This window comes from Malurus melanocephalus, unplaced genomic scaffold, assembly GCF_030028575.1.
Source record: "Malurus melanocephalus ecotype Western Australia unplaced genomic scaffold, MMel_1.1 scaffold_20, whole genome shotgun sequence".
Lineage (NCBI taxonomy): Eukaryota > Metazoa > Chordata > Aves > Passeriformes > Maluridae > Malurus > Malurus melanocephalus.
In genome coordinates, this window is record NW_026623252.1 from 1,445,977 (window position 1) to 1,462,410 (window position 16,434).

Sequence of the window (16,434 nt, forward strand, 5' to 3'; positions counted from 1 at the left end):
AAAGATTATTTTCTTTGCTAGGGTATACAGTCATGGGTCATACAAGTGGGTGGCTGAGTGTGGGTGGACAGCATATTTTTAAGTCATACACGTATAAGGGTATTTTTAATTTAAAAGAAGCCCTTTTTTGTAACATCATTAGTTAGAAAATAGTATGAAGGGATTAAATAATCCTACCACTTCTGACCAAGGTTTTGCAGTACAACAGTCATTACTCAGGCTTTCCCTTGGAAAGAAAATTCTAGCGCTAGCTAATCTATGCCAAATTTGCTGTAAATATAGAAGCAAGCTGAAATTGCAAATAACCTCTTTCCCAATCAGTTTTCTAATGCTTGTTCTCCTTATTTCTATTTATTTATTTACAGTTAGAAGGTTTGTGCTGCAGGTAAAAACTTTGATTCCTGTTGGCTCATAATGTATTCCTGGGCCCTGTAAGGTTTCCTGACAATCAAAGATGCGTCTGGGTGGAGAGACCTGGGCACCAGCTTCCTTCTGCCTGATGCTCTTTTTCAGCATGAGTAAACAATGTCTCTGGTACATCATGTGATGCTTTCACTTCCTCTGTGTGCCTGGCATGATTGCCTGGTGTGTCTGAATGTTAGGAAGTGAAGCTCGAAGCACTCTCGGCAAAAGAATAATCTGCTGCCTTTGATCTGAAGAGGAAATTTCTTTCATGTGAGTAAGAATTTTTACCCAAACAGGGTGGATCAGCATATGGCCTTGAAGATCCTTTCCCATTATCCCCTCCATAACTCATTTTAGCATCAGCATCTTCGTAATTGTTGTAGTTCAGTTATAGAACAATTGTTCAGTTAGGGAACAATTGACCATATTCATTAAATTCAGCATATGGAAGGACAGAATTAAATTAGAATGGCAGCTGGATCAGGAAGTTCATCCCTGGTTCCCCTTTTTCTTTGGTTTATGGCCTTGGAGAGGCCAGAAGAGAKCTGTGTTTCAGAATTCTGCTGTAGGCTGGTTCTCCTGCATGTATTTAGAGGGAAGAATCTGCCAGAAATTAGCCCAGGACATACTTTTTACTATTTGTAGTAGATGATGTGATGTTGTTCCCAAAGATAGGATCTGGGGTTTTTCAAAGATCATGTTGTAAGAGGGGTGGAATTAGTTTTTCAAAGGTAGGTAAGACCTTTGGAAAATCAAAATGTGCCAACCACATTTATAGAAGTAGCTTTTTTTTAATAATTAAATGCCCACTGAATAAAGTTAAGATCATGTGTAAATGTGTCATGCTTGATGAGATCTTGGTGAAACTGGAAGAAATAAGGGTTGTGACAATAAGTTATGTATGCAGMRAAGGCAGAGATGTACCAGTGTAGTTAAAATGTGTATTCTGGACAAATGAGATTTTCTAGTGTGTGTTTTTGCTTAGCACTCGCAAGTTTGCAGCACCTTTCTGCAGAATGCTCCAGCTAACAAGAACCAAGCTAGCTAAAAGCAACAATGTAATTTGTCTGCTCTGCAAAGCCAAGCACRCTGGAGAGTGAGAGCTTGAGCAAAGCYGGCCAGAGTTCCCCTGTGYCTCGCCCCTCYCTGGGACCCAGSTTAAAGCTACAGGACCCATTTCTGGGCATAAAGCAGRCAATCAGGAATAGAGTATCATCATAAAATCAGCCCTAGACAGGAAAACAAACTCTTAAGATTTTCACTCCACCCTTTTGGTGAGTTTCCTTTACCAGACCCTGTCCAAATACAAGTGCTGATAAACGTGACTTGAGAACAGAGAAAACACATAGCTATATGGCCTGTTTGCAGGATCTGTAGCAAATACCCACTCTAGCTGACACTTCTTCAAAAAACAAGTTTGAAAATGTGAGGCTGAGAATCAGAGGATTGTACTTTGTAGGATATGATGTAGCTTTTTTCTGTATTTGTCCAATAAATAAGAAGATTATGACTTTGTCTCAGATTTTTATAAGCACTGGAAGCTCTAATGGAAGTGGCAGTGGGGAGTGTATTCAATGTCCATTTTTATTAGTGAGCCAAGGTTTCAGCTGGCCAAGCTTGTGAAGTGTTGGCAGCATTGATAGAGCTTCTAGTGTGATGCCTTTGTGAGTATTTCTAGTAGTTCTATCTTGTTTTCCCTAGTCTCCAATGGCTATATCACATTGTATACTACTTCCCTGAGTGATGAAGAATTTTCTTCCTTAAGTATTATTTTGAGTACCTTTGCCTTATACAGTCCATCCTCCAGCTCAGCTGTGGTGTTGTTGTGGATCTTCCACTGTCTTCATACTAAGGTTTGAAGTGACTGTGGTAAGAGGGAAATATAAAAAAAATACTTCTTTTGGAGTCAGATTTTCTGGGTGTGACCTGAATAATCTTTTGCCTTTGAAATCACCTTCATAAACCAAAGGTTTCCTCTGTTCTCCTTAGCTTTTTGAAAAATTGTTTGTAATAAAAGGGGCAGGTCTTTTATGATTACTCAGGTAGGAAAAACAGACTGTAAAAGTACAAATAAGGACTTAGTTATTGAGTGTTCATTTCTTTAAGCCTTCAGTATAGAGCTGAAAATCTCTGAAATATGGAGGAAAGGTTTAATTTCCAGTTAGATTATTGCAGTGTTTTAAAGAACAWGAGGCTTAGGAAAGGAAAGCTGTTCTGAGGGTGACAAAGTATTTGAACTGGGAAAGGACCCACTGCTTGGTGTGCCCACCCTGAGCAATCCTGTGTAGCAAACAAGTGAGCTGAATTCCCTCTGAAAAGCCCTGAGAGGGCAATGCCTGAATGTTTCCCTGTCTGATCACATCCCAAATGACTTCATTTGCCACAGTCCTTGGAGCCAGTGCTGTTTGTTTATGGTGGGTTTGAATGCGCCTTATGCACTGGGGGTGAAAAAGCTGATGTAGCCACAGTATTTGTGAATAATTCTCTGCCAGAATTGCAGTCAGAGCTTGGCACAGGTTGTTTAGATGTCTGCTGGCTAAGGGCTGTGGAGCCTCCTGTTTCAGACAAGCCTGCCAGCTGCAGTGCCTTCTCTAAAAGTGCACAGTGCCCATTTGAAATTGTGCTTGGTGGAAAAATCAATGCAGTGTGTCTGACTCTGAGGTGCTCCCCTGAGAGGAACCCCGTCCTTGTTCAGGTCTTGTTTCAGTGAGTCTTATGGAAACAAAAAGCTCCACTCAGAAATTCAGGAGCTGCCAGGAAACTTCCTGGCTTCCCAGAAACACTCCTTCCAGCCTTCAGTCCCTCCAGCTCCCTTAAGGCAGGAGAGATCTCAGGAAGGATTGAGCAGGGACTGAYTTCTCTGTTTACTGATAAGGAGACAAGGCTGTCATGGTGCCTCATCTTAAGATGTGCAGGACTGTATGCAGTTTAATCCAGGGAACATGTGTTTCTTTGTGTTGGCACCTGCACTGACTGCTATGGCTTCTTTGGTGCTTTTGCCATCCTTATCATGGACCAAATTTATGGGTAATAAGTTGTTGCTGTATTTCATGTTTCAGATATCACTTGCAGTTGTCATGGTGCTGTTGTTATGGTTACCATCTCCTTCACCAGCTGAAATGCCTTTCCTGTATCCTGCAGGATGCAGTTATCATAGATAGGAGTGTGTGTGAAGGTTTGTTGAAAAGGGGTGGTGTTGAAACAAGAAGGTGTTTACAGGGATTCTTTTTATCCAGAAGTGAGCTCTGTGGTAGATGTTTTATTGGGGTTTTTTTCAGTCATAAGCTGCAAGTACCATAATGTCACCAGTTTTTGATGTCCCAGTTTTACATTTCTGGAGTTTTGAGCAAGTTGTTAAGTGGTCCCTGGATGTGAGAGTGAAGGCAGCCCTCCAGTCTGGACAAGAACGTTTCTCAGAGGGGAGCATATAAGAGGGGTCATCTGAGGTGTTTTTCAGCAGCCCAGAGAAATGAACACCTTCCCCGGGGAGGAAGAAGTAACGATGGAACAGTTCATTCCCGGACCTGTTCAATCCCCCTGTACTCAGGATCTGACCATATCACTTGCTAGGGTTTGTTTTTCTTTTTTGAGGKCTTTGTTGCCTCTCCGTTCAGGAAACTCCTGTGATAATTTTTGTCTGAACTAGAATTTTAGCTCTTCCTCCATGTGTCCACATAGCTGTGTCTCCTAGCTGATCAATTAACTTCCCTGAAATTAAATACYCTCATTTCACTCTGAATGGGCTCATAGACACCTGAGCAGGTAAAAACATGGCTTAACGCAGGAAGGCAGGCTATTTGCMAAAGTCTTCAGTATTGACCTTATTCTGTTGTCTTAAAAAGTAAGAAACTTGTAGAAAATTCATCCACTTATATGCAAAGGTAGTGTTAAGCTAACACTAAGATGATTCTGGACAGCTAGCATGACAGGAAATTTAAGTCAGCGTTATCTTGGGTTTTGCGTATCGTGGCCTCGTGCTGTAGCACTGTGGGTGACTTGCTATGCATGGAGTTCAAAGCGTTCAGACTTCGTTCAACCCAGTCACTGCACTGGGAACTGGTTGACATGGAAGAGGATTAATAACTATAAACTTTGGGTGACTGCAAAAGGAGGAGGTGACTGCAAAGTCAGACCACATATCCCACGCAGGATTTGTCTCTCTGTTGTTAACTCTAAGGAAAGGATTGTCTGAATCTGTACAATTCCKTAATGGCTGAAAAAGCTGGGAAGATTCATTTTTATCATCATTTCTGCTCCAGCTTATTAGTTCAGAAGACCAGATGYGCAGTTCAGATCTGTCATGCTGTTCCCTCAGTGTACTGCCTGAGTTACAGGGACATGAACTTGAGCTGTTAAATGCCTCTTTGCTGCATCGCTGCTGCTACAAGTGGAGCATGATCTCTCCAGACAAGGAATGGGTTCAGTAGCAGGGTCCATGTATCCGTGTACTGAGACTCATGGATCTCAGTAGTGTCGTCCACGTCACTCTGGACAAGGAGAGCCTTTTTGGGAGGGTTGTGCATGGTCCACAGGTCTGGGTCAGTATCACTGATGTGGTCTGTATTGCTCAACAGCACCTACTTGATCYCTCTGGAAGGAGGGCACATTTCCCACATTTCCCTTATCATGATTTGCATTGGTAACTTTACACAGACTTCAAGGTGAGGAGTGCTACCACAGCCCTGTGTAACACAGCCTGCCCTGTGCTTGTGGGTGTGGTGCAGCCAGAATGGCTTTGGAAGAAGGGACTGTGCTGGCATGTTGGTGCAGCCATAGCTGATACTGTCTGTGAGCTCCAATGCCCTTTCAGCTGTAGTCAAGCACCTACCTTTGTTATCCCCTCACTACCACTAACCTTAGACAAAGAGTGAGAACATTCTATAAGATTGTAGCTGTGTATTCCCTGGTAAAGTTGTTCTGTTGTAATGGTTAGTGAAGAAAGGCTCATAAAGATCCAAACAGATTTTAGCTAAAGCAACATGACATTTGAGAGGACTGGCTATGCCTTGTTATCTAATTTTTTGGAAAGCCTTCAYTGAAATTTATGCAAAGAATAAGGAACTCATGGTAAAAAGAGGAACTTTTTGCTTCCTTGAAGTAGTTTCTCCCAGGTTGTCCAAACTATTCCAGGTTTTTTCTTGTTACATAGCTATCGTTATTTAAATTTTGCTATACTGTCTGGCTTCTCTTGGTATTTCTGTGTCAATATTTACATTACCTGATTAATTTAATTCCATGGTATGCTAATGAAATGACAGAAAAACAACTCATTYGATGGTGCAAAGCACACCTGTGTATTCTGGATTTTAACCCAAGCTACAGATGAATCACAGCACACAGCAGACAGTCATTGCTAAATTGCTGAGCACAAAGATGCATTGTGTGACTCACTGGCTGTGTCTCTACTACCATTATAAACTCTGAGAGCACTTGATGAATAACAGAGAATCAAGAATGAATTCATCCATGGTTTTCTCTGTAACTATCTATTATAAATACTGAGCCAAATTCTGCCTCCAGATACACGCAGCTCTCATTGAAGTCTGCCCACTGTATTTATTTTTTAAGATAAAAGCRCTTCTGTTATTTTCACGGGGGACTTTTGTGACACAGTCCATTGTGAGGATGTGAATATCCTTCCTCAAGAGCTTCAAGTGARGCACAGTGTCTGCCTGGAACCGGGAAGGACACTTCTGGGATAATAGCTACCAAACTGTGCTGGTGGAATGTAACCATTTCATTCGTCCTAATGATTTTCAGAGCCACATTCCCCACACTTGGCTCTTGTATAACCCTCCCTGTCCCTGCTGCTGCTCTGGGCTCCTTTCATAGGTGACCCAGGGGCTGAACTGCTGAAGCTGATAGGTAGGTTCATCCTGCTCCTGGGGCTCGCTCTCAGCTTCAAAGCATGCTGTGTTGGTGAGGAAAGCCTTGAATTGGAGCTTGGGCTTCTTTTTGGTTGGTTTTTTTGGTGGTTTTGTGGTGGTTTTTTTTTCCCCTGAGCTTTCCCAAGGGACATAAACAAGAAATGTCTCCTTTTCATCCCAGAACAGAATTTGTTCTGTTCTCAGATCCCAAATTTTGGTTACTTTGGATGTGTGCTGCTGATTCCTATAAGAAGGGAAACATTTGTCCCATGGCCTCGTGTTTTGGAAAGGCTCTGATCAGAAAATGTTCTCTAGTATCATTCAGTRAAAAGATCTAGAGGCAGAGGTGTATTTTTTTTGTTTGTAGGAGAGGGCTTTTGCATGTTATGCACAACAGTTCTTTGTAATGACGCCATCAGCTCTTGTGGTGTGATGTGAGATGGCTGCTTTAAAGAATGCCCCGTGAGTCTCCCATCAGGGTAAAGGGGCTGGGGAAGGCAGAGGGGTGTGGGGTGTGTTTACTCTTTTCTTGCTTGTGGTTGACTGAGGCATGTCTTCTTGCTTTGTAATGCTGTTCAGCCCACCATTTTCATTACAGCTCAAAGSGAAACCTGGGCTGCAAGTTTCATCTGCTCCTTCAGTCTTCATGCWGTTAGTTATCTCCAGGGAATGATGCTGGGTCAGGGGGAGGGTGACAGAGTACTTTCTAAAACACTGTGATTTCACTGTGAGGCAGAAGAGTTGTTATTCCTTTTGGCATGGAACTCCAGTTTGAGTCACATATTGTGAATGAAATCTAATTTTGTGTTTCACCATGATTTTTAAAAAATCTGAAGTAGTTCTGAAAGCCATTTTTATTAAATTAAAATATCTGATGAGAAAGAGGTCGAATTGTCAATTATGAACAATTATCTAGCAAATAAAAATAGCCTTCTCTCATGTTTAGAGATTTTCTGCAAACTGAATGGGATTATGGAAGCTAGTTTATTTTTCTGCTTTGTTTTTTRTTAAATGGCTGCAGAATATATTCTCTCTCCAGTTTGTGCTGCCTATTCTAGACTGCTCACCCTCTGGTACGTGGTTGGTTGACTGCATTCAGTTTACTTTCGTGTTTTTCCCAGGGAAAAAAAAGCAGTGGCAAGTGCTTTTGGGAAAGGCCTGCTGRTTTTCACTTTGAAGTAGCTAAATCAGGGCAAAGTTGCCTTCTTCTGTCCAGAGATTATCTTATCATCAAAACATGATTTGATTTATTGCCTTCCTAGGTTTTTAAATATTGAGAATCTACTGCTGCATTTATCTGTGAGGAGTAGCCAAGCCCTGTGGCAGTGGCTTCTTTCCTTGGCTTGGAGGAAGGAGAGCTAATTAACAGGAATGAAATATGTGTGAAGTAGCAAATAAYGATTAGTTTTGTTTCTGTACAAATACCAATAGTCAAAAGAAAATGCAAATGGCAATTTTAACTATAATTAATGAATTAAAATCAGATTAATGAATGGACAGCTGTCAAGAAAATGGTGCTAATAATGGCAAGGTATCTGAGAGTCAAGGAGGACTTGACCCATAATTTTTACTGTTGGTGGTTTCTTTTGGGTTTGAATCAGTTCACTCACAGCCAGGACAAGCAGACACTTCTGCATTTAAATCTTCTTTCATCTGCTGGACATGAATTTACCAACAGCACTGCTGGTGACATTCTTGTGCTGCTGGTCAGGGACACAGTCACCCATTTGGAGCTGATCTCTCCTGCTCATGTCGTTACAGGCCAAGCGGTGAAGGCGAGGAGCCATGGCCGAGGATAGGAAAGACGAAGCCAAGGCACCGCACTGGACTTCAGGTCAGCTAACAGAGGCTTCTTCACACCCACATTCACCTGAAATTAAGGATCAGGGTGGTGCAAGTGCCGGACTGGTCAGAAGTGCCAATGGATTTCGCTACCAAGAGGATGAGGAGCTGAGGCTGGGCAGCCATGAGCAGCCAGGGACGTATGCTCAGACCAAAGAGAATGGKATCAACGGAGAGTTGACATCGGGGAACAGGGAGACTGCAGGTAATGCACCTCGATGCCCTGCTGCAGAACATGAGGCTCTTCAGACCCCTGGGTATTTCTCCAAGAGGAAATGTTAGGTGGAGTCAAGCATGCCGTGGGACATGGGGAAGATGACATGAGGTTGCATGTGCTTTGGAGGGGCACCAGCTCTTCACAGCAAGGGCTGCGTCTTCACCCAGGCTTACAGAGGTGATATTTACTCAGGATTCTGGGCAGTGCCTGAGAGGGCTCCAGGAAAGTCATAACCATGCCTTAGAGCATTTTTATAAATGGCATGGGGTTACCTGTCAAGGGATTTGACAACAGACTGGTGCAGAGCAGTTGCTTAGGTCCTCTGGGTTACGAGGGAGTAGGGAAAGTGTCCAACTGTTGTGTGTGGATGGCTTGTGCATTGGTGTGTGCATGAAGGATTGCTCACAAGTAACAGCACCTTGAAACCACGTACTGTTTGCAGAATAATGCGTTGTTCATTCTGACTGGGAACACCACAATTCAGCATCAGCATTTATTCCTCCTTGCCCAGCCRTATCTCACTGGATGCTCACTGGGACTTTGCCTATTTGTAAACTGTGTAAGGTTTTTAGAATTCAGCTTGTTACTTGCAGAAAAAAAAAGAAGAGTGTGACTGTGTCATAATGAAATATGCAAAGGAAGTTGCCTGTTTTAGAAGTAAATGCTAATTACCTCTGTGCAGAGTTCCTACTTTAAACCCCAAGAGTACAGTGCAAGAAGAATTTCTCTTGTACAGACACAACTGCCCTTGATGCATCCATTCATGCATGCTAAAGAGATCTTTCTAGCAATGTTTTTTTGGCTGCTGACAGCATTTGGAGATGCTATCCATAATTTCCCAGCAGCTGAAGAATTTTAAGGCTCCTGGACCATACAATCATTTCATAAGCTATTGTGCTGGAAATGGAGATCTCTGCTAAAAGTAAATGTGTTTATATTTTGAGTCTCTTCTTGCCCATTGGCTTTCAAATTTTGTCCATGGTTAAAGAAATCCTGTGTGAGCATTCAGGTGAACGCAGTCTTGGTGACTGGGGAGATTATAACAAGATCTTGTCTTTTTGCTATGACCCAACTTTATGCTATGTTTAGCCAGCAAATAAGCAGGAGCAGGAGAGGTGAGATGCTGTAGCTCTGAGCAGTGAGGAGACTGAGTGCATTTCTCATCTTTGCTACAGATTTGTCACTCCATATTGGACAAGCCCTCCCTACATATGCAAAAGTGGGGATAACTTTACAGGATGAAGAGCAATTTCCTATCCTTAGAAAGGGAGGAGAGAAATACTTTTCTCAGGCTCTCTCAAGCTCAGGTTCTGAGTGCTKGTCAGAGAGAGGTCTGAACATTTAATTGAGTTTGCAGCTAGTAGGTAATAGGAGGAAGGGAAACCACTGCTGGCCATCAGCAGGCATTAYAGTAGTGCCTTTTCATGCTGCTTTTTGAGGCAAGTGGTTAAAAGCTGAACAAGAAAAAATGAGGAAGTATATGTTCTAGGGCATACTAGCACGTTTTAGGCRGTAGTGCTGGGGACACACATTTACTGAGGGAACGAGATTACTCTTGATCCTGGTGAGGTTTGCTCCAGTCACCACTTTGTGGCCTCATTTCCTCCTTCCCTGCTGTTTTCTCACTGTCTGCACAGACTCCAAGATCTCAGGTGCGGAGACTTACTGTCAGTATATACAGCTTTTGTTTGGGAGTCTTAATACAGCTTAKCTCATGACACCTTTGTCCTTGTGCTGGATAAGTCCCTAGAACTGCTCACCTTCTAACCTTCTGGAAACTTAAGCTGCACACTCACACACTGGCTAAGCACATGTTYAATTAATGGAATGTAAACCATCTTAGGATACTTCAGATACATTTTTTCCAATTATTTTTCTCTTTTTGAAGGAGAAACCAGTTGGCAACTTGCTATAGTGATAGAAAGAGACCAGAGTGTGTCCACTTTACACTAGTATTTACRAGCTGGATGTGCTTAATGCAGTGTGAGACAGGACTTCTAGATTTTTCATGTTTGATTCAGGGTTTGATCTTGAAATCAGGTTTGTCATTTTCAACAAAATTTACTCATCTTTGCTGTTGGTTTGCTTGCAAATTGTAACTTCAGTGGAGCRTTGTATGAGGTAGGGTTTTAAAATGCCACTCTAAAACACATAATTATCAATAATGTGAATCATTTAAATATTGGTAGTAGCTTACTCATTCCAAACATCTGAGGATAAAATGCACAGGAAGCCAAAGGTTGATGGGGATACTTAAGCCAAGCTGTGGGTTTGAGTGGAGTTACAGGGATTTTATTTTCCCTKGTGCAAGTCCAGCAGTGTAACCTAGGAAAATCTTTGGCTTCTCAGTCTTCCTGTTGGAATCTGTAAATCCCCAGCAGCTGTAACAACTAGCTCATGTGCAGCAGAGCAGGAGTTGAAACAGGGATTTCCCAGGCAGCTGTCCATCGCCCAATGTGCATTTTGAGGTGCTTCACCTAAAGAAGCACTCCTGCATCTGACTGACCCAGGAGCTGGGATTTAGCCACAAAATGGCAATCTCCTAGGGAGACGTGTTCTGTAGCAGAGCAATAGACCCTTCAGAGYRCAGCAAAACAGCAGGACACCTATTYGCAGGGCTTGTGCTATAAAATCATAGAGCTGTGTGTCGAGGGAAAGGTTAGGATAAGGCCACTGGGACAAGGACACCTTATGCCAACACTGATGCAGAGGCAAGGGGTGGTATTGGGGGAGGAAGCAACAGTTCTTGCCAAAACGCATCCAATCCATCACTGCAAGTGACATTTTGAGGTTTGCACTGTTAAAATTTGCCTTTGTGTGTATATGTCTCTCTCTGTCAGCGCCTGTYGAAGAGTTACTGAGTCTGACCTCAATTTGTGGAATCCTCTGAATCTGGCTGTTGTGTTGCCTTTGATTGATCTGTCTCGGTATGGTGCTGGAAATAGCTGCATTATGGAGACACATCAATGCCCTTCTTTCAAATGGACTGATAGGAACGTGGGAGAGCACACAGAGCTGTGGACAGGGCAGCCTCAGGGCCTGATCCAGCAGCCACCCAAGTCAAAGGCAGATACGTGCAAGAGAAGAGGCTGGATTTTTTGGCATAGCACACAGGAAGCTATTAGGAGTGTGATATAGAGGTGTGYAGTAAAGCACCTATTCCTTTTTGTATGCATTTTGTGGATATAAATTTATGTATGTACTTGGGTTGCTCCTCGCAGACCAGCTCAGCCCTATGCTTCTGCCAGACACAAACCTCACGCTGTTCTGGAATACTCCTGAAGACACCTTGCCTTTGGTGCAGTCTGCAGCATCCCACAGCCTGAGACCAGCAAGTTTTGATGCATTCTGCATGCTCCTTGCCTGTCCATATCCCTTCTCMCTGGCACATGCAGAGCGTCTTTGGTGAGGACTGGGTAATTACTGGGAGTGGAGAGTGAGATCTGTAGCTTTTGTCAAGCCAAACATTTTCATGTCGTGCAAGGTATGTGATGCAAAAGGGTGTTATGGTGTAGTCCTCAGAAACTCAGTCTGAAAGGGCTGACAAGAAAAGCTTGGATTGGATCCCATGTTAGAGCACAGGATATGTCTGACTTGCAGTGAAACATGAGACTGGCAGCCTTTTCTTTGCTCGCTGGAAAGCCGTGCTCAGGAAGCTGTGAGGAGGAGTACAGATGCACTGCAGTGTTCTCTAGGAACCAGCAATTCAACATAGTCCGTGTTATTTGAATTGCAAGAACATCAAGCCACAAAGRTTTGGTTTTTTGCACTTAAAATGCATCTATGTTTTCAGTAATGTAGTGAATAACCAGTCAAATGTATATAATTAGGGATAAAAGTGGTGAACATTGTRAAGCATCCTCTACAATATGTCTTTATATACAGTGAATCAACTGATTAAGTTCTTTCTTCATTATATGGCAAATTCAGGTTTCTAATTGTAGAGGGTTTGGATGTTACTTGATGAATGGTTTTGTTTTGTTTTGTTTTTTTTTTTGACAGATGAAGGGAAAGCATTTACTGAAATCCTATTACCAGAGCCTCAGGACAGTGTCCGTGTCCTAGTGTTAGACAATGTTAAGAACAGTAACATGCTGTACCAGAGGGACAAAATGTAACCATTAATTGGCAGGGAACCCAAACCATGTGGGATGCAAAKAGACTGTGGAAAACTGTCCCAGGTTCCCTGACAAGGCCCTGCAGTCTGATTGCAGGCTGGGCACTCCCAGCTCTGKAGTCATGAGGAAGGTGGGTGAGAGGCAGCCCATGACAGATCCATGAGAGAGGCTGGAATTTGTGGTGGCTGGGAGAACCCAGATACTGGTGTGAGTGTTAAGTGAGGCAGAAAGAGGGAGCCTTAGACCTGTGAAGAGGAATGAARAAGTGGCAGTATTGAGCTGAGGGAGGAGTAAGGGACTGAGGAATAGRAGAATAGACTCAGCTGCAGGAGAGCTGGTGAGATGGAGGCTGTGAGGGAGCAAAGCAGGGGTGGGAAGAGGCAGGAAAAAAGGAAAATTGTAAGATAAGTTAGGGACAGTAGAAAGAAATCCAGTTTTATCTGCTTATCCAGGGACAGACCAGCTTTTGTGTGATGGCAGATACTACCCCAGAAAGGAGGAGATTTGGACAGCAGGGAACAACTGAAGGGAAAACTGAGAAAGGATAAACCATATTTCAACTTGGAATATAATTTATTCTTATTCAGCCCTTTGTTTCAGGCTTTATTCAGCTGGACTGAATGGGTATCTGAACAGTTTTATTCCTCAGACCATCTACTCTTTTAAATAAGCATATTTCTATAAGATGCAGGGAATGCTAGTCTGAAAGTGATCATAACCCTGTCATAGCCAGTAGTTCTTGAGCAGATTCCCTTTAGGTTGGCTACGAAAAAAAATCCCAAAACACGTTGAAAGCAGGAACTGCACTTGTTTTAGCCTCCTGCTGTGTGTCATGAAAACAGTCTGTGTCCTACTGTCTTCCCTAGCCTTGCCTTGTAGTAGCCAGTCTCCAGGGAAAGAGGATCTTGTTCTCAGCCCTCATCAGCACAGAAGATCACCATGGTGCTTAGTTGTCAGGCTACTTGGGAGGCCCTCCCCCTCCCAAGCTTCCTGAATGCCTGTTTCTCAAAGGAGTCCCCCAGCCTTGTTGTCAGATGTGCATTTTCAGCAAGCCACATTACTTGAGCAGTGCAGACAAAATGCACAGAAGGATGTAAAATCAATGACATTCAGAGCTGAATGTGACTGCTGGGTTTGCCCCATTTCTGTTATTTATTTTACAGAGTTGGAAGAAGGCAACTTACTATGTCATTGATGGCTCCCATGGGAAAGAAGCTGTTAATTAGGTATTTTGATCTCCCTCCCTTTGCCCAGGAAATGTGACAGTAATTACTACATACCATCATCTCTGCCAGTTTAGATACAGGCGAACATATCAGGCTTCTGAAACTTTTCTTCTTTGTGTTAAGTGTAGTACAAGCATAATTTTCTGGGAGACATTATTGGAATGTTATAGACATGTTCAAATTATTATAACTGAAGACAATGTAGGTGGGGTCAACAGAACCCCTCTGGGGCACTTCTAGAAAATGCTGGAGGTTTTACCATTCTCTGTTAACCTTGCTGTAGAGGTCCTTCTCAGTTGTCCTTCAGAGGATGAGGAATGAAGGCACAAAAATTCCATCTTTTCACATTGCCTACCCACAGCTATCTTCTCCCTGACTCTACAATATTCAATAACTACTATGTACACCAGTCTGTGTGTTTTTTTCTGTGGCCCTGTCAGTCAATCCAGTAAGAAATCACTTTTTGTCCAGTCACAACCTCTCTCAGGGGCTGGCTCTGCCATCCCACCTCCTCTTGGGACTTCATAAATCTGTCAGTGATGGACATGTCTTGGTAGGAGCTGGAGGGTCTGGCACTGTTTTGGGCAGAATGCAAAACTTATTGCCTGAAAGGTAATAGGGTGAGATAACCTGGTGTGCACGTGCTGTTGGCTCCTGTGGCTGGGAGTCAGACATACAGAGAACATCAGTCATCAGTTGTGGGTTTTTTTTTTTTTTTTCCTAAGCTCCTCTCTGGGAGTGCATGGTTCAGATTCCCTTTTGAAAACCATGTCTAAAACCAGGTGCAGTGACACCATTAGCACCARCTGCTGCATTGTACCATGTCAGTGTTGCATCTGGCCAAAAGAAGGCACCAGCCATTTCCTTTGGGCTCCCTGTTGGTGTTGCAGTTCACCTCAGTGTTTTCTTGTTACAACCTCAGCATTATGAAATGGAATTGCAGGAGCAGCTGTGCTTCCTTAAGAAGTGAGAGCAGAAYGCCTGTGAGCATGTTGGCTTGGCAACCAGCGCTCACTTTGTGCTGTCAGTGCTCCCAGAAAATGTAATCGATTAGCAGCCTCAGAGATGTAACAGGAAACAACAAATCTGGAATAGGGACAAAGTGTCTTTCACGACATGTTGCTCCAGCCACTCCGTAGTTCAGATTATAGGCCATGAGCTCTGTTTGTTGAAGTTGCCTTCTGAAAACATCTGCAACCCTTCCTGGGGGACTGCTGTAGCCAGGAGAGTTATTGCTGCTGAACCTGTCAGATTCTGAATGCATTCTGGGAGTTACATTTTTGCCTTGTCTCCCCTTTTTATATTTGCTTCTGCCCTCCCTCCCCACCATCCAGGTTTAAATACCTGTTCTGATGAGGGCTGTAAATACAGACTTTGCTGTTTCTGTGGGTCAGATCTCRATCATGCAGCACTAGCATTAGCTGAGTGACTGGTGAGGCATTTGTACCCAGAAGACAGACACATTCTAATTTGTGGCCTGTTGTGCTGGAGTCCTTTTCAGTTTGTAAAGTGGTAGGAGAGAGCTTGTGCATTTATTGATTACATGAAGTAGGCTGGACTTTCTCCAGTAGCCTGGAGAAAAGGCACAAGAGGTGGAGAGAGCTCCCCTAAGTCAGCCAGGAGGGCTGTGCAGAGCCATGGGCAGGTGGCCCAGCATTGTGCAGGACTGTGTACTGYCTCCCCATAGGCTTCTTCCCTCTGGGGTGGGCTCAGCTCTGCCCCTTGAGGAGAGGTAGAGATGGAGTGCTTCAAAGTCTCATTCCTGTTGTGTTTAAAGGGTCTGCCATGGTCTCCATCCTCATGATGTCATCAAAAAGGATATTTGGAAACACTGGGTAATATTTGGCACTGAGCAGAGGTCTCTGTGATTGCAGCTGGAAGGTGGTATTGCTGGGAACTGTGGCAGCATATAATCTTTGGTTCCAGTTTTGATCAGAGGGCAGGAAGATTTGGAAGAAGGTTCATTCGTAAACAATAGAGCCTTGTTTTGCAGGCACACAGCTGCTCTTGTTTCAGGCAGAGCTGAAACAGCTAATTCTTCTCTGAAGTCACCTTGAAAGGGAAGCAGCAGGTTCTTAGGTGAYGGCATGGGACGTGCTGGTGGGCATTGCTGGCCCCATTTCCAGGTCCCTTGCCCTCTGTCTGCAAGTGTGCTTATTAACCTGCTCAGCCCTGTGCTTCACAAATCCTGTCCTCCCGTTTTTCCATGGTGGAAGCTCAGGTATTTGGCTGATGCACTTTCCCTGGCTAAGGAAAGCCCAGAACAAGACATCCCCAGGTCCATCTGATGGAGGCAGGTCCTGCCAGCACACAGGCWGGAAATCAAGCCTTCCACACACACTGGGCACGGGTTTAACCTTTGCTGGAGAAGAGGTAGGTACTACCACATCACTCACGAAAATGAGTCACACAAAGTCTGCTGCTCCTGCAAGGAGTGCCAAAGCGTTGCTGATTCCTTTTTTCCCTCGTTGCCATGCCAACACAGCCCTGCTCAGAGTGAGATCTCTTTWTAAGCTCTGCTGAAAGTATGTAGCCTGGGAGCTTATTTAGCATTCAGGAGTGCACAGGCTCCCTGTGACGGCTGTGAGCCACAGCCAGGCTGGCTGACAAAGAAAAGGAAGATTTAGTTTTTTCCTCTTTTGCTCTAGCATTTGCTTCTCAAGGTTAAGGGAGACAGGGAAGAGACTGCAAGCACTTTGTGATTGAGACCTTACTCTGTAGTCCTCACTGAGGCACAACTTCCATGGAAATGAAAAGAA

The 16,434-nt window shown here is 43.7% G+C and overlaps 1 protein-coding gene across 20 annotated transcripts in view; it reads left to right on the plus strand.

Moving 5' to 3' along the window:
• The window catches only part of MAP2 (microtubule associated protein 2), a 215,016-nt gene that overhangs the window by 139,683 nt on the left and 58,899 nt on the right, over positions 1 to 16,434 (plus strand). For all 20 annotated transcript variants that reach the window (XM_057389853.1, XM_057389847.1, XM_057389849.1 and 17 more), the window contains one exon: positions 8,034 to 8,319. In XM_057389853.1, coding sequence (XP_057245836.1) covers positions 8,058 to 8,319 — 262 coding nt within the window. In that variant the 5' untranslated portion in view covers positions 8,034 to 8,057. The remainder of the gene's footprint in view (positions 1 to 8,033; positions 8,320 to 16,434) is intronic.